The 20,880-nt window shown below is 36.0% G+C and overlaps 1 protein-coding gene across 1 annotated transcript in view; it reads right to left on the bottom strand.

The window, feature by feature from the left end:
• TES (testin LIM domain protein) overlaps positions 1-20,880 on the bottom strand; it is a 33,638-nt gene that overhangs the window by 8,299 nt on the left and 4,459 nt on the right. Inside the window, exons 2-5 of the mRNA XM_026713105.2 lie at positions 10,228-10,313; positions 8,474-8,726; positions 7,005-7,340; positions 501-716 (exon numbers count right to left, since the gene is read on the bottom strand). Coding sequence (XP_026568890.1) covers positions 501-716; positions 7,005-7,340; positions 8,474-8,726; positions 10,228-10,313 — 891 coding nt within the window. The remainder of the gene's footprint in view (positions 1-500; positions 717-7,004; positions 7,341-8,473; positions 8,727-10,227; positions 10,314-20,880) is intronic.

Genomic DNA, 20,880 nt, shown 5'->3' with positions numbered 1-20,880 from the left:
ATTATCCATTGGTTCAGTTTAAGTAAGCACAAAGGAATGTGCATTAGAACAAAAACCATAACTTCATACTCAGAGCCAATAGGAAAAATATTCTTGGGATATTTCAAGAAAAATGTCAGGATACAGCAATGTGGAAAAAATATAATTCCATACTAGGGTCTTTTGGAAAAGCAGGCAAAAATAAAAATGAGAATGTTGTAATGACAATAAAGTAAATTACATATTTGCATCTGAAATATCATGCAACTTCTGGTCCTCACATTTTTAAAAGAGGGCATACTAGAAATGGCAAAAATGTAGAAGAGGATTATCAACACTATTGGGGTTTTAACACCTTCCTATGAGAAATGGATTTGGGATTCTTTGGGGCTGACTGAATCTGACTGAGATGCATAAAATAATAGTACAGAGAAGGTACTGGAAGACTAAGGTTTTTCAATTAAGCTGAATGGAAATTTTAAAATAGGCACTAAAGAATAACCAGGAAGACTCTTGCTCACCTCATCACATCCAGCACAACGAGGTTTTTCACTGTCACAGTAGTGTCGGCCACAATAGAGTTTTCCATTTTTCCAGAAATAGATCATATCTACCAGGAGTTCACTGCAGGTGCAGCAGACAAAGCAAGCCGGATGCCAGAGTTTGTCATATCCAGCCCGCTCAGCATACACAGCTGGGTCACCTTCTTTCATATTTTGATTGCACCGGAAACAGAACTGCAAGGAAACCACAAAAATCACACTGGAGTCTGCTTAACTGGGGAATTGAACTAGTATGTATGTATGTATGTATGTATGTATGTATGTATGTATGTATGTATGCATGCATGCAACCCATTCAGAACCCATTCAGAAAGAAGGAAAACCTTCCATAAATTAGAGAAATTAAAATTTGATATAATTTGTCTACAAAAAGTACATATTAAAAAAAACAATATGAAAGATTGTTGGTACAGCGAAAATTAGGGAAAATATTTACTTCCTTGACACAATGTAAGAAAAGAGGAGTGGTTTTATATATTAAAGAGACCATCCCAGTGAAATTGATTTATACTGATGACAACAGAAGAATATTAATGGTGGAAATAATGGACAATAATACGAAAACACTCCTGATTGCAATTTATGCTCCGAATGACAAACAAGAAGAATTTTACAAAAAATTACACATGAAAATAATTGAACTGGACTATGCTAATATAATTATGATGGGAGATTTTAATGGAATTGTAGACAATAAATTGGACTATACAGCACAGAAAACAATAAAGCAAAACAGAAAGACTCTCCCTAAATCTTTTTTTAAAATGGTAGATGAAATAAACTTAAAAGATACATGGAGAGAAAGAAATGCTAAAATTAAACAATACACCTTCTATTCAAATAGACACTTATCATGGTCCAGAATAGATACGATATGGATGTCAACAGAATTAATAAGTAATAGTCAAGAAATAAATATTGAAACAAGTACTTGAGCAGATCACAATCCAATGACAATTAAATGGAAAGGACAAAAAAGATCTAGATGGATGTTAAATAATACTATTTTAAAGGAAAAAAACTTCACACAGCTGATGGAGAAAGAATTGGCTTTTTTCTTTAGAGAAAACAAAAAAGAAGATACATCAGTTCAGAATGTATGGGATACAATGAAGGCATATGTTAGAGGCTTGATAGTAGATAATATTAGTATGATAATAGTATTCCTTTTCCTATACCAGGAAAAGAAATACCATGAAAAGATTAGCCTCTAAGGCATTAGAGGATGAGTATAAAAGACTTGAAAAAGAGCTGCAGAAAATGCCACAGAAAAAGGACATCAAGCTAAAAATGGATATAATTAAACACAAATTGGGTCAAATAGAAAAAGAAGAATTAGCACAGAAAATTAGAGGTGCTAAACAGAACTACTTTGAAGGCGCAAACAAACCAGGTAGATGGTTAGCATATAAATTGAGAAAGGAGAAAGAATCAAGGAAAATATTGCAGTTAATAGTCTTAGCAGATAAACATAGTACTAAACTAGCCACAAAGGTATTTATATGTCTGAATTAACAGGCAGTTGATATACAATCCCATTCTAAAATGGCGAAGTTAAGCATACCTTAAATACAAAATAAGTACATTTATTCTTCCTTTCATCTAATGATCTGTATGTTTGTTTGGTAATGTTAATCTATTTTAAATAATGAATAATTGTGTGCTATTAAATAGATGGCTGAAAGCATAATTACTCAGGGCACAGTATATATTCCCCTTTATCCAAAGATTATGGCCAGCTGTTTGCTTTATAAAAGATCTTCCAATACTAAAAGAGCTACAGAAAATGCCACAGAAAAAGGACATTAAGCCAAAAATGGATATAATTAAACACAAAATGGGTCAAATAGAGAAAGAAGAATTAGCACAGAAAATTAGAGGTGCTAAACAGAACTACTTTGAAAATGCAAATAAACCAGGTAGATGGTTAGCATATAAACTGAGAAAGGAGAAAGAATCAAGGAAAATATTGCAGTTAATAGATGACCAAGGCCAAGTTTGCCATGGTAGCAAAGAGAAGAAGGAAATCATTTGAGACTTTTATGGGAAATTATACATGCAAGAGAATATTGATGAGGAAAGAGTTAAACAGTACTTACAGAATGCTAATTTACCTCAGATATCTAAAGAGACTGAAAAAATGTTAGAAAGCAATATGACAATGATGGAATTAACTGAAGCACTCAAGAAGCAAAATAATGGAAAGGCACCAGGCCCAGATGGACTTCCGGCAGAATTTTATAAAACATTACAAGAATCGTTAAATCTTCCATTGCTAGAAGTTATGAATGAAGTTATGTTAAAGAAGAAGATACCTAAATCATGGCCAGAAGCCTATATTACACTTATTCCAAAAGAGGAGGCTGACCCATTACAAATTAAGAACTATAGACCCATTTCTCTACTAAACGCAGATTATAAAATCTTTGCTTCAATATTGGCAGAAAGACGTAAAAAAAAATTAAATAATTTTATCCATCCTGATCAAAATGGATTTCTGCCAAAGAGACAAATTAAAGACAATATGAGAGTAATCTTGGACACCTTGGAATACTACGAGGCACATCCTGAAAAACAAATGGCCCTGATATTTCTAGATGCACAGAAGGCATTTGATCATGTGAATTGGCGATTCATGTTATTACTGTTGGAACAGATGGGTTTTGCTAGAAAATTTATTCAAGCAATAGAAGCTATACACTATAAGCAAATGGCAAAGGTAATGATAGAGGGAGAACTGACAGGCTCTATCAATATAAGAAAAGGAACAAGACAAGGGTGCCCACTATCACCCTTGTTGTTTGTGTTAACTTTGGAAGTGCTAAACAGAAATATTAGAGATGAAAAGAATATAAAAGGAATGAAAATCAAAAAGGAAGAATTTAAGTTGAAAGCATTTGCAGATGATCTGTTTTCATCTTAGAAGACCCACTAGAAACAGCATCAAAATTGATAGAAAAGATAGAGACATATAGAAAGGTGGCTGGTTTGAAAATAAATAAAGATAAGACAAAGATCTTGACAAAGAATATGCTATTAAGACAAAAGGAAGAACTGGCAGACCTATTGAAAATTCAGGTCACGAATAAGATTAAGTACTTGGGGATATATTTGACAGCAAGATGTAGTACATTAAAAGAGAATAATTATATCAAACTTAAACAGCAGATAGTGCTAGATTTGGTGAAATGGGAAAATTTACAACTGTCACTAATAGGGAGAATTTCAACAATCAAGATGAATATACTATCCAGAATTTTATATTTGTTTCAAACAATTCCAATTAGGCTTGGAAAAGACTACTTTGAAGATCTAAATAAAATTGTGTTGAAATATATATGGCAAGGCAAGAAAGCGAGAATAAAGTTAAAACTTTTGCAAGATGCTAGAATTAGAGGAGGATTTGGGTTGCCTTATTGGGAGTTGTACTACCAAGCTACAAATCTGATGTGGGTTAAGGAATGGATAACACTAAGAAATACTAGATTGTTGATATTAGAAGGACATGATCTGTTGTTGGGGTGGCATGCTTTTTTATGGTATAAAGGAACTAAAACACAGAGGTATTTTAGAAGACATTATATACGGGAGTCTCTGTGGTTAAACTGGGAGAAGATTAAAAGACAATGTTATTTGAAAATTTCAGTCTGGTTATCGACTATTGAAGCATTTTCTTATCCTATAATATACAAAAAGGAACAAACAGTTAGATATGGTGAAATATTGAATGAAAAGGGTGAACTTAAATCTATGCAAAATCTAGAGGAACAAGGTATAAAGATGAATTGGTTTTCATATGCTCAAATACATTCAAGGTATGATAAAGATTTTAAAACAGAAGGTTTATATGATAAACTGACTGACTTAGATAAGATTTTGACAGGTACTGATGAAAAGGTGATTAAAAAATTGTATGGATATTTATTAGAAATTAAACTAGAAGAAGAATAAGTTAAAGAAACTATGATTGCTTGGGGGAAGAATTTTGGATATGGGATTGATCTAGAGAAGTGGCAAAAATTGTGGTCTCAAAATTATAAAATGACAATGTCAACAGCATATAAAGAAAATTTGTATAAGATGTTTTACAGGTGGCACTTTCCCCTGACAAGAATAGCAAGAATGTTCAAGAATAAATCCAAAAAATGTTGGAAATGTCATCAGACACCTGGCTGATATTACCATATGTGGTGGACTTGTGCGGATGCTAAAAAATACTGGACTAAAATCCACATGTGGTTGGAAAAAATGACAAAAAAACATATAGACTTGAAACCAGAGATATTTTTGTTGGGAATTTTACCTGAAATATATAGTAAAGACTTGAAATACCTGATTGTAAATGTATTAACAGCAGCTAGGATTGTATTTGCTAAAAACTGGAAAAATGAGAAAATACCATCACAGGAGGAAATCATTAAGAAAATATTGGAATGTGCTGAAATGAGCAGATTGACATTTGAAATCAGAGAACAAGATGATAAACAATTTTATAAAAGTTGGGATCTTTTCTATCAATGGTTAGACAATAAAATACAGTAATGAAATACATAGACTTTTAGAAAATAACAAATATATAAAGATGTACTTTTTTCTTATTATATCTACAAAATGATAGGATAGATTTGGGGTGATAATATGAACGGTTATAAAATAAACTAAGTAAATTATGATTATCTTGTAAAACATGAATGAATAAAAGCATAGTCAAAGGATTGATTAATTATGATACTAAGGTATTTAATTTTTGATTGACAATATAAGATCATATGCAATGTAATTGTAATCGAAGACTACGAAATGGAAGCACAAAACAACTTGTAAACCAACCGGCACACTGTACGTACAACACCTATGGAAGATAGCTTGATGCTTTTATGTTCTGTTTGTTTATGTTTGTTTTTAAAAACCAATAAAATTAAAAAAAAATAGCTTGCTCTGTCAAAATTAGTAAGGGAGTTCTTCCCTCCTTGGCAGTTCTTTGATTAGGTTATTGTTTACTGCTTGATTGTTTGTCTGAGTTGATAGTTTCTTGATTAGGGTATTGCTTAGTGCTTTTTGTCTGGTATTAATCCTGGTGTAAATTTCTGCCTATCTGGGTAATAATTGCTGGTCTTTTTTGTACCCTTTTTAGCTTTTGTCATTTTAGTCTCTTGGGGTCTCTTTTAGACTCTTTTAATCCCCTTTGAATGATGTATAAATGTAATTTAGCTCCATGTTCCTGTTGATGGCTGGTTTGTCTGAGGTTCCAGAATACTCTAGTGTTTTTAGATTTAGTTTGGTCTAGAATCTCAAGTTTTCCAATTGAAGCTATGCTTGAGATTGTTCATGTGCTAGTCACAACTAGGTAGAGCACTCAGTTTGGATTTCAGAAAATGATAATATATTTAAATTAGGAAGCAGATATTTCAAGTCCAAATACCAGGTTACCAAAAGTTTCATATTTTCTCCCACCTCAGCCAGAAAGCCTCCCCATGAGACTTGCATCTGTGTCTGTATAGCACACTGGCTTTCTAGTGTATCTGTTTTCCTGACTGATTGAAACAAACAAACAATGGGGAAGTTGTAAATTCAATTTTAATGTGGAACCAAAGCACCTTCTTTTAAAATTAAGTGGGAAAAGAGGAAATAAGATTGGCTTTCTTTTGTTGGTTTCCATTCAATGGTCAATTTCCTCTCTACGCCTCTAGGGAGATTTGTTTTCCTGCAGCGTTATTAGTTTTCCTCTTGAAAAACATTGAAATAGAAATAATACAGCACACTACTTTGGGGGAACTAATGGCTCTCATCTAAATATAGTTCACTCACTAGCAAAAGACAAAATATTGATCTCCATGCAGATCTCCAGTTGGGCATTTTATATTAATATTATTGTAAGAGCACTGTATGGTTGACTTGCTCTCTGTTGCTGCCCAGAAGATATTGTAATTATGAAGTGGATATTTTGGCTTAGCTTTTGAATTTTTTTTTTTTAAATGAGACTAATACATGGTGACTGCCCCTAAAGATATTTAAGCAAACCATGCACTGCTATATCTCAGTTATTTGTTAAAAGAAAGATTTTTGCACTGAGCTTGGGGCTGGCCTAGGTGATCTCTAAGGTCATTTTTCCATTAAAGTCTAACCAGTAGTAGAACTTGTCAGATTCTATGAATCCCTCTTCCATCAGTAATCACCAATCTTTTATTGGCTTTTACCATAGGCTTTTATTTTTGTTCTACCAATTTTAGTTTGCAGACCCCCCCCTTAAAATAATAGCATCTAAAGGGATAAGATTTGATGCCAATTTGATGCAAACAAAAACTTTTCGTTTCTTTTTTCTTTTTTAAAGAGGCAAAGTTATAATACATTCCATTGCAAATACACGAAGCACATTATGAGAGACTAAACATCCAAGCAATTTATTTTCTTTGATCTGCTTTTGAACACTCACACTCACGTACGCATGCATCGCCCACTTACATATTGAGGTCCTTTCTGACCCGCCGGTTTGTCTTCCATGGCTCCAACAGTAGCGGAGGTTCCTTTCTCGCCATTACTCAGGATATCCTTCTCCCCGGCTTTCCCTTCCACTTCACTGGGAAGTTTGACATCACCCACACCCAGTGCTTCGGTCTTGTATTTCTTCACAAACTGCTCCATCTGCTTCACCTCATTAGGTGTCAGCTCATGGCATTTGGAAGGGTCCTGATCATGAGCAGGCAGCTGTTTGGCCAACTGTTTCTTGCGGTACTGAGCCCCTTCCGAGCCAGCCACAGGCTGTTTCTCCTTTGGAAGCATCTGCATATAGTGCCTCGCCTAAAGAGTGAGGAGAGAGGGCTAGAATTAATGGTCCCTGGGATTCCAGCTTTCTAAACAAAACAAAACAAAAAATGAGATGAGATGAGATGAGGAGTGTTCTGTACAAATCGCTCATCTTCAGGGGAAACGCAGATCAAGGTGTGCACGGGGGAGATGGCACTGATGAGCCAGGAATTCAGATTTAAAGTTATAAAAGCGTGGCTTTCCTCCATTGCCACTCAGCGCTAACATTGAATACTTTGAGTTGTTGGTTAGCTTTTATCCTAACTATGATTTGCTATTGGTTTCCTGACAACAGAAGGATTATTTTCTCACAACAGAAAAAGGATTGTTTTTCCTAAGGACAAAATATAACACATCTGAGAAATATCTTCACCAGAGTTTCTTAAATAATCCCTAAAGCCTAACCCTTTAAGGTTTACAAGTGCTTCTGTTTTAGATCACCCAGCGTGACATTATATAAACTTAGGATTGAAGCACTAAAATGAAAAAAAAAAGAAAAAAAGAAAAACCCCAACAAGGCTATCCAACTATCTCGCTTAGAACAAGCATTTATAAACCAGAGGGAGCTTTTCCTTTTGGTTGACAATACTGAATTTAATCTGACCATATACAGTAACAGAAATGTGTGCGCTTGAGTGCTATTCCTCAGCCTTTAAGTGATGACATAGGTTCATGGATTTTTTCCCAGTGTGGTGTCCCATTTCAGGATGTCATTTTAATATGGTTCATTTGGGGGACTCATAAATTATCTCAAGTGTCTGGGATGCCTCCAGTGTAATACTTACTCCTAATTAGGAACACAAACTCACATCCCCTTCCTTCTTAGCCTCACTCAAACACCATTATTACTCTTATGTCTACGCTGCAGACTAATTGCACTTGGCTGCTTGAAGAGAAACTTGCACAGGAAAACCAGGAAACGAAATCCTTCTTATCTGCATATACAATTGTGAATTATAACTGAGACAATTTTGTCATTTGCATATAACATTCCTTATATATACTTCCTGCCCCCCATAAGAGACTATTCTTGACTTGTTTGTCTCCTTCCAACTTCACCATAAGCAGAAAGGATAACTATTCCTCATTGACATGTGAGTCTTTACGATCGTAAGCCGGTATCTCACCAAGGTTTGATTCTGAACAGGAGGTGCCCATTCGTAAGTTACTGTATTGATGGACACATTCTTCTTGGCTGTTACAGGATTAGTCAGGATCATTACATTACGCTTATACATGGGGATACCGTCGGTTTTCAGCTTTGCAATTAGAGTTGTATACTTTGTATCCTCAAAAAGTTTCCCCACTTTGCGGTCATCTTCATTACTGGTAGGGATATCATGTTCCTCTTGCCCACACTTGCAATTTCGACATATTTTTCTAGGTTCAAAAGAGAAGCATAATTTAGACAACACAGATACATGAAAACAGAACTGTTCTTGCAGAACTTATTCAGCCCAGCAGAATCCCAGTTTACTTTAATTCTAGCATTAAAGATTTTATCGAGTTGGATAATGAAATGTCTGCAAGAAAACAAGCCAGTTCAGAGAGCATTCAGGACTCCATAGTTCAACCCTGAGCGACAGATACTTCTTCTATGGTCATCTAATGAGTCTTGAAAAGTAGCACCCAAATTTCAGAACTTGCCCTTATGAGATGTCGCATGAGTTTCTTATTTGTTCTGTTGTTAGTAAGCAGCAAAGAGGAAGGGGCAGGAGGTTAAATTGGATTTTTAACAGAGAGACACTATTTTTGAATTGAACGGTTATATAAGCCTGTTAAATAAATAAAGTTATATATAGGCAAGAATGAAACAGCATTGGATGTTTGTTGTTCTATAATTTAAAACTACCAATTTTATTGTATTTTCTCTATCTTGAGTTTTTATAACATACTTAACTGATTTTTGTCTCAATTTACACATTTTAAACGATAGGTTTTCCTTCTAAATTATATTTAATTACAAAAGAGTATATATACTGTTTCCCAATTTACATCCAAACCATTAGGAAAGTAATGGTTAAATTTCAGCAAAATTTAAAACGAACTGTGTTGATAATAATTTTAATTTAGGTCAGTATCGTCCAAGGCAAAAACAAAACAGAACTATTCAAAACTACTGATTCTCAGATTAAATTGTTATCATTAATTTGGGGAACAGCATTCCTTTAACTGGCAATAGGCACCCAACAGTGGACTATGGATCTACCTCTGCTTTCTGCTTGAGGTCACTCTAAAGTTCTGCTTGATCACTGCAACCAATCTGATCCAGCAGTTATATTTTTATGTTTTTAATTATTAACAGCAGTTTGGAGTCCCTTCTGCACAACACAAATCTCCCAAGTTTTCTGAAAATGCTCAAGAATATAAAGGTTTTATTCACATCTTTCTTTCTATGATGTGAGCAGCAACAGCGATGCCAACATCTGAAAGTACTGAAGTACAGTTCCAGGCCATATATGGTCCTAGAATACAATACTAAACTGGATACCTTATCCCAAAAGAAATGTAATGATCACAATTATGCAGTTAAGGCCTTTGACATCATTAGACACATACCAGTAATTTAAATTCCTCAACTGGTATGTTAGGAACTTTTGTTATAACTAAATGGAGAAATTTTGTTTTTTTCCTCATTCAAAGAGGAAAAAAAAATACTGTAACAAGTGTTATACTCCCACCTAGTGGGAAAGTATTAAATTCTAAAGTTCTAAAGCAAATCATATACGTGTGTGTGTGTGTGTGTGTGTGTGTTTGTGTTTGTGTGTTGTACGCACCCACTCTCTCTCTTCTCTTCCCCCCTCTCCTTCCCTCCTTCTTCTCCCCTCTCCCCTCCCTCCCTCTTCTCCCTCTCTCTCCATGTTTCTATATAAAATTTTACCTCCAGAAATGTAGTTCAAATCCTTCACATTTATCTTTACATTTTAAACATAGGGCTCCAAATCCTTCTTCATGTCCTAAGCCCATCTAAAGTGAGAGAAGCAGAAAAGGGGGAAACCAGTTTTAGCATAATATTAGCATGATAGAAGTATTATTGTAAGGCTTTTACTGCTGTGGCCAAGAGTGGCATACTTCCAAAATAAAATTTAAAAACTTGCCACTTTGGCATTGCAATGAAATTAATCATACTGTGGTGCTTTATTTTGGGTCTCCATAAAAGATTATAATCACGATAAAGAAGTCAAAATGAAGAGAAAACATTCAACACATTTTTCTGGTAGCGGATGCTGGTATGTACATATGCAACGGACACTTTTCCATTAAAGGCTAGATTTCAGAAGAATGAATACCCATTATTGGGCTGCCTGCACATTTAAGCATACCATGGTTAATTTTGTTAATGTACAACTAAACTGATACTCCATACCTGAAAGAGTCATAGTAGAGCATAATCTGTACTACAAACCAGATTAAAAACAGGAAGTTGAGCACAGCAATTATATCCTTGAAATAGTGGTAAAAGAGTTATGAGCAATATCTCGTTATATAAATAGTCATTGTTGTCAGCCATTCGGTTGTGTCCCACCCTCGGCCATTTTATGGATCAGCACTCTCCATGCATGTCCCTCTGCCTCACATTGACTCTTTCAGATCCGTCATGGTCATCTCGATGTCATCCTGTATAGTATAGTAGCCCCTACTCCTCTATCTGATCTCTCCCAGAATGATTGACATTTTGAGTAAGTTAACTCTCATGACACGATCAAGGAATGACAACTTCTGTTTAGCAGTTTTTGACTTCAAGTGATATTTTTGGTGCAATAGAAATATAAATTTATAAACTACATATTTTTACTATTTATATTTTATTTAATTTAAATAGTACTTACTATTAATTCAGCTTAGCCTTGTATGTTTAGTATCTATTAATTTTTCCAAATAAAATTAAGTCGTTTATAATAAGTTGCAAAATCCAAACCAAATTCGGGTTGGAATTTAGGAAGCATACAGCTAGTCTTCATTTAGTCATCATAATTGGAGCTGGCATCTTGGTTGTTAAGTGAAATGGTCACTCAATGAAACTGCAACGATGCTTATGATCTTACTTCATCTTTCTCTCAATTCACAGACTTGCAAAGGTTGAGAATTTGTCATTTTTATTATCACCATTGTAACTGTGAATAATTGCTAAACAGGATATTGTTAAATATAGCTTTCATCAATTAGTAGCTGTCAGAAACCAGTACCTATGAACAGTTAATTGGGCTGTTTATTTAGAGACAGAAAAAGAAGAAAGTGGTAGTTTTAGAGTTGCAAGATTGATATTAGCCTCATAGGATAACCAGATAACCAGATGAGGCAATTCTATTTTATTGTAGTGATACATTGACAGCTACTTGAAAATCTGAAAGTACCATTCTCTTTCTGCTCCTTTATTGCTTGAAAAACTAGGGAGGCTCTCTTCTGAGTCACTTCCCTCACTCACTATCCAGCCGTGGGCTATGCTATCTCTTATCTGACAGTTCGGTGGTAGCATCTCTTTGCTCAGTCTCCTGCGATCTTTCTCACATATTCTATTCTTGACCTTTGATTCTTGACTCTTTTTTTTTTAACAAATTTTATTCAGTTTTTCCCATTAAAATGAAAAATCTCTTTTTAGTGGACAACATATTTCCGGGTCATCACCTTTACGTACAAATATGACAGCAATTATACATTCATATATGCATACTTAATTCTATTGTTACCTTTTCCATTTGAAATTTTCAGTAAGGAGAGAAACAAACACGTTAATTCTAGCCTCTTTCTCAATCAAAACGTCTTTTTGTTTCATTTCAATTGTTTCAAATATAATCCTTTAATATTTATTTTAAAAATAAAGATAAACAGTATGTGTTTGCCTAACAACAACAACAATAATAATAATAATAATAATAAAGTTAGCAATGTCTCTCCTTGCTTTTAATAGTCTATATTAACTTATTAATTTAGTTGGTTCTTTAGTCTGTCATATTCCCTTTCCATTACACATTCTTTTTATAAATTCTAGATTAATACAAATTTTAACACTAGAAAAAAAAAACAAGTATAGGTTTCTCCCCTTTTACTGCTTTGAGTGTGACACCTCAATGATTAAAATATACCTTTATTCCCTCATCTTGATTCCCAGTAAACCATTATTTTTAAGAAGTTACAGTAATAATCATTACATCTTTTCATTTAGATTCCGCAGCATATTTCCCCCCCTTGATTTTTAATAAGAGTTATCAGTATCTATATTGTCCTATTTTCTAAATATTTTTAATTGCAGAAATAATATTACCCCTTGTCACCCTACAGAATCCCCTTTTTAATTCATCAACCATTATCTCTGAAAAAACCATTTCTTTTCAACATTTTACTATTTCCGTATTTCTTTATTTCATGCACTTGTTTCTTACTGCTTCTCCTCCCCCTCTTTTCCCCATATCTTTTCTCATTCCAGTTTATATCCCTCTCTTTCTTAATATCTTCCTTTCCCCTTTTCTGCTGGGTCTTTCTGCCTTTCCCGACTTCACAGGTATTCCCCCTTTTGATTGCCTTCTTAAATCTCAACTTTTTAACCTTCCTTCTTTCCCCACTTCTTTGTAGCATTCTTTGTGTTAATTGTCTATTTAAGATGTCTTTTCCTTGAGTCGACTCCTCCTCCTCTGAAGCTCTTTCTTCTTGTTCTTCAATCGCCATTTCCATTTTTTCTAACACAGAGCAAAATGATTCGCCTCTTTCCTGTAATAATTATCTCATATTTTTAAATTCCATTTTTAATTCCCAAAGAGATATCATCATCACTCTTATATTTTATGATTGTTAAAGTCCACAAAAAAACCACTTTTACTTTCCTTTTTTCTTCTTTCAATTTTCTAAATTTCTCAGTTATTCCAGCCCAGGGTCTATGCCAAAAACATCAATCAATCCCACACTCAGTCTTTCCTTGTTTTTTTTGTTTATTCTAGTTCTGCTTTCACTTTCTAAGATTCTTACTTTGTTTCAATATTTCTTTAGTGTTACATCCACACAAGTTCATTCAGAAACAGGATGCTTTCCTTTTTATTCGAGCTCAAGTTTTTGTCAAAAGGTGGCACTCTCCATTATACAAAGTCTTCACCTTTTTCCCCTATTTTTTTGTTTAGGGTTTTTCGAACCTCAATATTCCAGCACAGTCCAGTCTCCAATTTGTAAACTTTATTATTATTATTTTTTGACAATCTTAAGTCCAGCTTTATTTTATGCCTGTTTATTCCCAAAATATTTTAGTCCAAATTAGTTAAATCTTTAGTTCCAGCTTCTTCCTTTCTTGGTTCGAATCCCCGCTTAGCTATCAAAAATATTTTCTTATTTTTTTTCCTGTCCCTTTGTAATTTCGCTGCTCACTTTTCTTTTCTTAAAAATTCCACATTACCTTAATTCCAGGGTACTTTTGTTTAGTTGTATTGCCCAGTTGTCCCGGTTCAGATGTTATCCACCTCTTTCTTCCCTCCTGCACAAATCTTAATCCAGCTGAGTCTTCCTCTTCGGGGTGGCCATTTTAAACCACTGCTGCAGTCGTCTTTGGGGGGAAAAAAGACCAAGCCCAGGGGGGGAGATGCGGCTCCCCTCAACCTGGCTTGCAGCTTCCCTTTACTCCACCACCTCTCCAAGGCAGCTTCAGCCCCTAATCATAATGATCGGGGCTCTCTAATGAAAGAGCATGGACCATAGCCGCAGAGAGTCGCGATTCTTGACTCTTGATGAATGTATCTTTTCTTTTATGTACACTGAGAGCATTTGCACCAAGACAAATTCCTTGTGTGTCCAATCACACATAGAATATACTATACTATTCTATTCTATTCCTATTTCTATTCTCATTTACATCAAGCCACCGTAATCCTTTTATCTGTGAATTGTAAAGGGGCCTTCTGGATGGTTTGCACATGAAAAGGCATTATAAAGTAATTATCATAGCTAACTCTAAATTGTGTAGATAAATAATTAACAAAATCAGCTAGGACTCAAAAAAGATTCCCCACTCCATCCCAGGATGGAGCTATAATTTTGGTCACTATCCCACTATCATCTTTTCAGGGACACAGATCATCACAAGTGAAATAAAGAAAATCCTTTGTGGTCTATGAGGTGCTGAACCACACAACTCTGGAATCAGCACATTGTGTTTAGCAATATATTTATAGCATTATAACGTGAATTGAACTGTATATTAAATAGCTTATAGCACAAACTGTTATAAACAATTTAACATAAAATGAATTGTTTGGATGCTATATTGTTTTAAATTGATTTATTGTAATAATTGTTATATTTATATACTACTGTTTTTAGTCAATAGATTTTAACCAATACAGAAAAGCAACAGTGATTAACAGTCTACTATTTCCTTAATTCAACCAATTTCCTTTGCAGTGGCAATGATTAATCCACCCTCAGCATAAAATGTGTGTTATAATTGCTGTAAACTATAGATTGGACTGACATGGAATTATTTCTGAACACAAAAACTAATCTTCCAACATATCCAAAATTATAACAAATTGGCCCATGCAAGGGCCTAACAGAGGATGGAATCAATTTCTCCATAAATGGAATCATGGAAGAAACCAAGATACATAGGTCATTTGAGATGTGGCCAGAAGAGATGTCTGTATGTCAGTTGCTAAAAATTCTAAAAACATCTGGCATTTTAAACATGTCCGTTCCGATTTTAAACCCATCGGCATATGAAAGGCATTATAAGCAGACTGATTGAAATCATCTGCTTCACAGTGTCTCCATGACTAAAATATTACTTCAGAGCCAAGTGTTGTAAATGGTTACAGACAGCCTAATGTTTGAAGAAACAAAGGACTTGTTTTAATCAGTTTGGAATGCTTTTTTTGGGTGGGGGGGGTGGGGTCAGCACTGGCTGATTTCTACATTAAACTGCATTGTCTTCAGTCTGCATCTGGCCTCACTCAAATTACTCTCACCTTGACTTTTGCATGGAAGATATGCTGCCACGTTAAGCTAGGTATTCCTAGCTTAACATGGTTAGTTTTACCTCAGCCCCCAAAATCAGCCTTCCCAACAGATTGCCCTCCATGCTGCTTCCTGGGAGCCTCCAGGAAATTACAGAGTAACATCTTGAAACCATGGTCACACCAGGAAGCAACCCTTGACTTCTGCAAAGATAGAACTTGGGGTCCCAGTTAGTCTAGGCTGGGCTGATTTTGATAGGAAGTGCTGTTTAAGAGGAAAAGCATCACAACCAGCATCCTGTCCTCAGTTGGATGGCCGTAATTTGTACAAACCCAGACTACACATCTGCTTTACAGTCTACCATAAATTGAATCCACCCACTCCTTTATTTTCCTATCCTTACAGCTTCAATCCTGGCCGGCCTTTCCCACGAGGGAGGCGCAGGGCTGTCAATTCGCTGCAAATCCCAGATCACAGCCACAGACACTGAAACAATCACATGTCCTGCCATGGAAGACTACAGAAATGATAGTGACACCAAAGCTCCACAAACCCCATTTGAACATCGTAGAGCAAACCATCTGTTACTGCAGGACTCTCTTATAACTTTAGAGAGAGCTAGAAATACTGTATCTAAGCTTATGCCCATGACAGGTAGTCCTTGAGTTATGAAGGGAATGGAGCCTGCCCATTCCATTCATAACCCAAGGATTTGTGGGAGTGAATCTCGTACTTTGAATCTTGTACTTCGTTCGCCCACACCTTCGATAATCGTTAAGTGCCCAAGATATCTCGGGGTGAAGGCTACGGGGGAGGGCTAGTGATGGAACAGGACACTTACTTCAGACCACCCAAGGCCTCTCCTGATCCACAGATACCTTATTCTCCCTCCCCTGGGGTCCCCACAATTGCTTCCCCCCCATCTGGCCGCACCAGGTACTTACCTTATGAAGATGTGTCTCCTCTCCAGCCTGTTTCTTTGCCTGCTTTTTCTTTTTTCATTAGCAAAGAGCTTCACGAGGCCTCTGGTGATGAAAAAGGAAGCCCGGAGGGCTGCGCGTGGCCTTCTGCATCTCCTTTTTCATCGCCTGAGGCCACATCAAGCAGATCTCTAGTGAGCAAGGAGGCCCGGAAGGCCACATATGGCCTTCTGGGCCTCTTTTCTCATTGGCAAAGTGCTTGAGGATTGCATCCCTTTAGGCTTCAGAAGTCCTTTTCAAAAAGTCTTTGCCGGTAGAAATAGAACTTGGGAAGGACGCGCCTTCCCCTCCCAAGCTCCGTTGTTGCCAACAAAGACTTTTTGCAAAGGGTGGCCAAAGCCTATAGGGATGCAATCTCCCTGCTGGCTTTGGCAAATGGAGGGAAGGCCTGAAGGACCAAAGCTTTCCCTCCATTTGTAACCTTCTAGGCCTCAATTTGTAGAGAATAGAGGCCTAAAGTTCAAGATCAGTGGCACAAATTCTCACGCTACCGATCACAGGATATCACGGTACGTTAGGCCTCTTTTCTCTGTGAATGCACTGAAAACCTGAAGAAAAAGGAAGTAGGCAAAGAAACAGACAGAGAAGGAGATCTTTGAAAGGTGAGCCTCCACCAGTAAAGTGCCTGTGAAGACCCAGCTGGGGGGAGGAATAGGTGTGGCGAATGTTGCAGAGCCTATGCGGTCGTTCGTAAGAGCGAACAACTGCTGAGGTGCTGCCATACTCAACTTCAGGACTTGTTCGTAAATGCTAAGGGCCACTTATCGTGTAACTTCATTCGCTAAGGGCACACTTGGAACCTGGATATTACCTGTATTTTCTTTTGCCCTGCAGAATAAAAAAAAAATACTATCCAGCTCCTTCAGCCAGTTGGATTGCATTGTGTCTAGCATGTGTAGATTTCCCAGACCTTCTATGCCAAAATAAATAAGAAGCTTCTCAACGGTTTTTAAAGGCAGACTAATGTTGGCTGCATTACACTAATCTAGATGTGGGGTGATGAGTGCAGGAGTCACTGTCATAAAGACCTCTTATCCCATGAAAATCTGCAATTGAAACTGCAATGAGTTCTACCCATAGTTTTTATCTACTGCTTTAGTGTGAACCCAAAAGCCACGGCTCCTCCCTGTCCAAAGTAATCACTGGGCCTGAAAGAACCCCAAGGCACAAAGAGTAATTCTGTTTTGCTTGGGTTCAGGTTCCAACTTGGTCTTCTTAATCTTGATTGAACTTTAGCAGCATCTTCCGTATGGCCTGGGGTTGTGTTATAAAACTGGGTATCGTTGGCAAACATGATACTAAAACCACAAACTGCCAGATGACTTTTCCCAATAGCTTCATGTAGAAAGCAGAGATCCATAGGGGAGCAGGTCTCTCTTCTACTATCATGGACTGGTACAATCTGCTTAAGGGTGTCTGCCCTGCAGGCAGTCATAAGAAAAGGTCATTCACTAGAGTGAACGATGCGATCTGGGTCTGGTGCCCAGGCCTGAACCCTGATTGATTGGTCCAAACAATGTATTCCATCTACGAAGCTCAATATGGATCTCCGAGTCACTGTCCAAACAAAAGAAGAAGGTTAGAGATTGAATTGTGTTGTCTAATATGGATGGACCTTAGGAGGTCTCTTGAGGAGAGGATGCACCCTTGCATCATGGCCTCTTTCAAAACCACATTTCCCCCTCTCTAAGCAAGGGTTAATAATATCTTGGTTGCAGGAAATCCATTCCTCCCATCATGCAAAGGAGCCGGGGCTGAGGAACCAGTTTACAAATAGCCTACAGATAGTCAATGTCACCCTGCAGATGACCCTATTCACTTCCTCAGATAATATGCCTAGAGAATTTTCCAAGCACCAAGCTACACCTTGCCCATGTGGAGTCCAGACTGAGTTTAGTCTGCATTTGAATTTTGTATTTTTGAAACAAGGTTATAATTTTTAAAAAATCAACACATGCAATTTGCAAACGAGATATATCATTCATATATATACATATACATCACATATACATCTCTTATATATCACATATATATCATATATCACAGAGATGTATATAGATATGCACACATGCCTACACACACACACACACACACAGAGACAAAATTTATAAAAATAATGCATTTGTGGGATATATACCTTTCTTCTTATTGCAATAAAGGCAAGAAAAGTTATTGCCTTCTTCACATTTTTGAAAACTTGAGAGGGAACCAAGAGGATGATAGCCTGGACAAATGTAAGCTAAAGCAAGGCTGAGGATGTGCAGTGCTCTCTGGAAAGTGCATTTCTACATGCAAACTGTATCCAATCCTGGCATCTTTTACACCAGTATTATTACTGAGCCATTATTCAGAACGTTGGAGCTCACACAGCTAAATGTGGCCAAGGTCCAGAAGTGAAAGAACATAGTGAACATAAATAAAAACACTGAGAGATATATTGCTATTAAACACTATTTGAATATAAACACTATAGAGCCCTTCTTTGGTTCAATAAGGTTTTAAATAGATGAAAACAATGTATTACCTTGGTTTGGGGAATGAATATTTGGTTTCTTTTAAAACTTACCCTTTCATGTTATTATTTTATGCTCTTAAGTTATTTTATTAGGTTTCTTGCCTGTAAGCATCACCACATAGTTCTTGCTTAGTTCTGCTCTAACAGAAGTCCAAGTATAGAAATAAATTCAGTGTTTTCTTATGATAATGCCACTTCTATAAAATAGCCTGCAAAAAGTTCTAAAGCAATTTAAGTCTGTTAAGAAGAAGAGGTTTCCATTTGGCTTCACTTCAGACAAGTTGCGCTGAATTCAACTTCAACCAAATGATGGCACTGAACCCAACTTCAGAGTCATTAAAATAGTGATTTTCATGTTTCCTTGTTTCCATGGTAGCAGCCACCAAGCAAGAAGAATTAAGAATAGCTCTGTGAAAACAATGAACTAGCACTTTGTAGTAAATGAAAGTCACAGTTTTATTCTTATATGTTAAATAGCACTTGTGCTATATGATTACAGCCACTTGTGCTATATGATTAAGCATTTTTGACTCTCTTCGTTTTAATTTTTCACACATTGAAGAATATTTATTTTCCAAAAAGAGTGGGACAGATGGATTGAACACCCTGTGCCAGTTTCTTCTTTCCTGAGATAAACTATGTAAGCTTCCCACGCGAATTGACCCATGTATGTGACCTGATGACGTATATGAATGGAGGTCACCAATGTTACAGACGGCAACATAGACTCCAGCCTGGAACAAAAGCTGATCCAGGAAGCATTTAATAAAGGATGAACTGGATTGATCTTGGCTGATTTATGGTGAATGTGATGTAATATATGCTGGGTATATATAAAATGTCTATGTGCATAGACACACATGCACAATACACACAAATTCACATATTTGTATAAACATACTATATACAAAACACAGGCACAGCTTTTTAATTATATCCTGTACAGTGGAAATAACTTTTTATTTGTGCAATAGATCTGACTAATTTTAAAGACATTCCTAGCATTTTAAAACATTTATAGAAATGGGTTCATTAATTACTGACCTTTACAACTGATTGATATTTAGGCTCTATCCTTCCAAACCATCTATTGCTTGGAACACACCCATTTTTTCCCCTGAAAGGGATGATTCAAATTTATTGTTGAAAATCAACAATCTCCCTGAGATTACATCAGTAAATTGATGTCATGCTTATGATCTTATCTTTGCCAAACCCTCCATACATCTAAGATGACTTCACTGCATTACATACTATTAGATGAAATAAGACAATGTGAGAGACTCTATGGATTTTTTTTCACAGGTAATTAGGCAAGGCATTTTAAACAATGTAGGTTCTGTACTTGAACTCTATGACATTTACTGCTGAAAGGTTAAGAAATCTGTGGAAGATGATAGGAACATTCAGGATTTGAGAACATATTGTGGCTCCTCTTGTAAAATGGCTGCCATGGGGAAATAACTCTATGAAACGTACAGATTTCTACCAGCCCCTTTTTTCTGCACTGCCCTTTGCAATTCTTCAGCTTACTTTCATCCCTTATCTGAGGAGTTCATAAATAAAGGCAAGTCTCTTTAAGCCCAACCTTAATGACGTTACAGACATATTAATGTAGGTATTTTGATAACAAAACAGAGGCAGTTTATCACTTCCTTAGTGCAGTATGTATTTTTGATTTTGCAATCTAGTCTACAACTTTGGAATCTTCTGGAGGTTTTCCACTTAAGTATTAACTAGGTGTGATTATGCTTATTTTTCTGACATAGCAGAGGTAAGTATAGTTACAAGCCTACCAGTACATTATAGCAATCTAAAATAAAATGTTATACTTTGTGTAAGTTCTCTCTCATTATTTGAATTATATTTGATTAGCACTCAGAAGACTGCTTTTAAAACAGCAAAAGACTGCTTTTAAAACAGCTTTTAAAACAGCAAACAATCCTCACTCATTATTTTACAGCTATTTGAGAAAAAATATTTTCCCACAGTATTATTGTATTGCTAAAAGTTACTATCATTGATACATTTAATAACAAAATATGTTCTTGAATGTATTATGCATACACACTATGTGGTTTCTAGCTGGACGGGAATCACTCTCATA

Source organism: Pseudonaja textilis, chromosome 5 (assembly GCF_049901715.1).
Source record: "Pseudonaja textilis isolate UNSWEBS1 chromosome 5, rPseTex1.2, whole genome shotgun sequence".
NCBI lineage: Eukaryota > Metazoa > Chordata > Lepidosauria > Squamata > Elapidae > Pseudonaja > Pseudonaja textilis.
The sequence above is the reverse complement of the archived record's forward strand: the minus strand, read 5'-3'. Positions and strand labels throughout refer to the sequence as shown.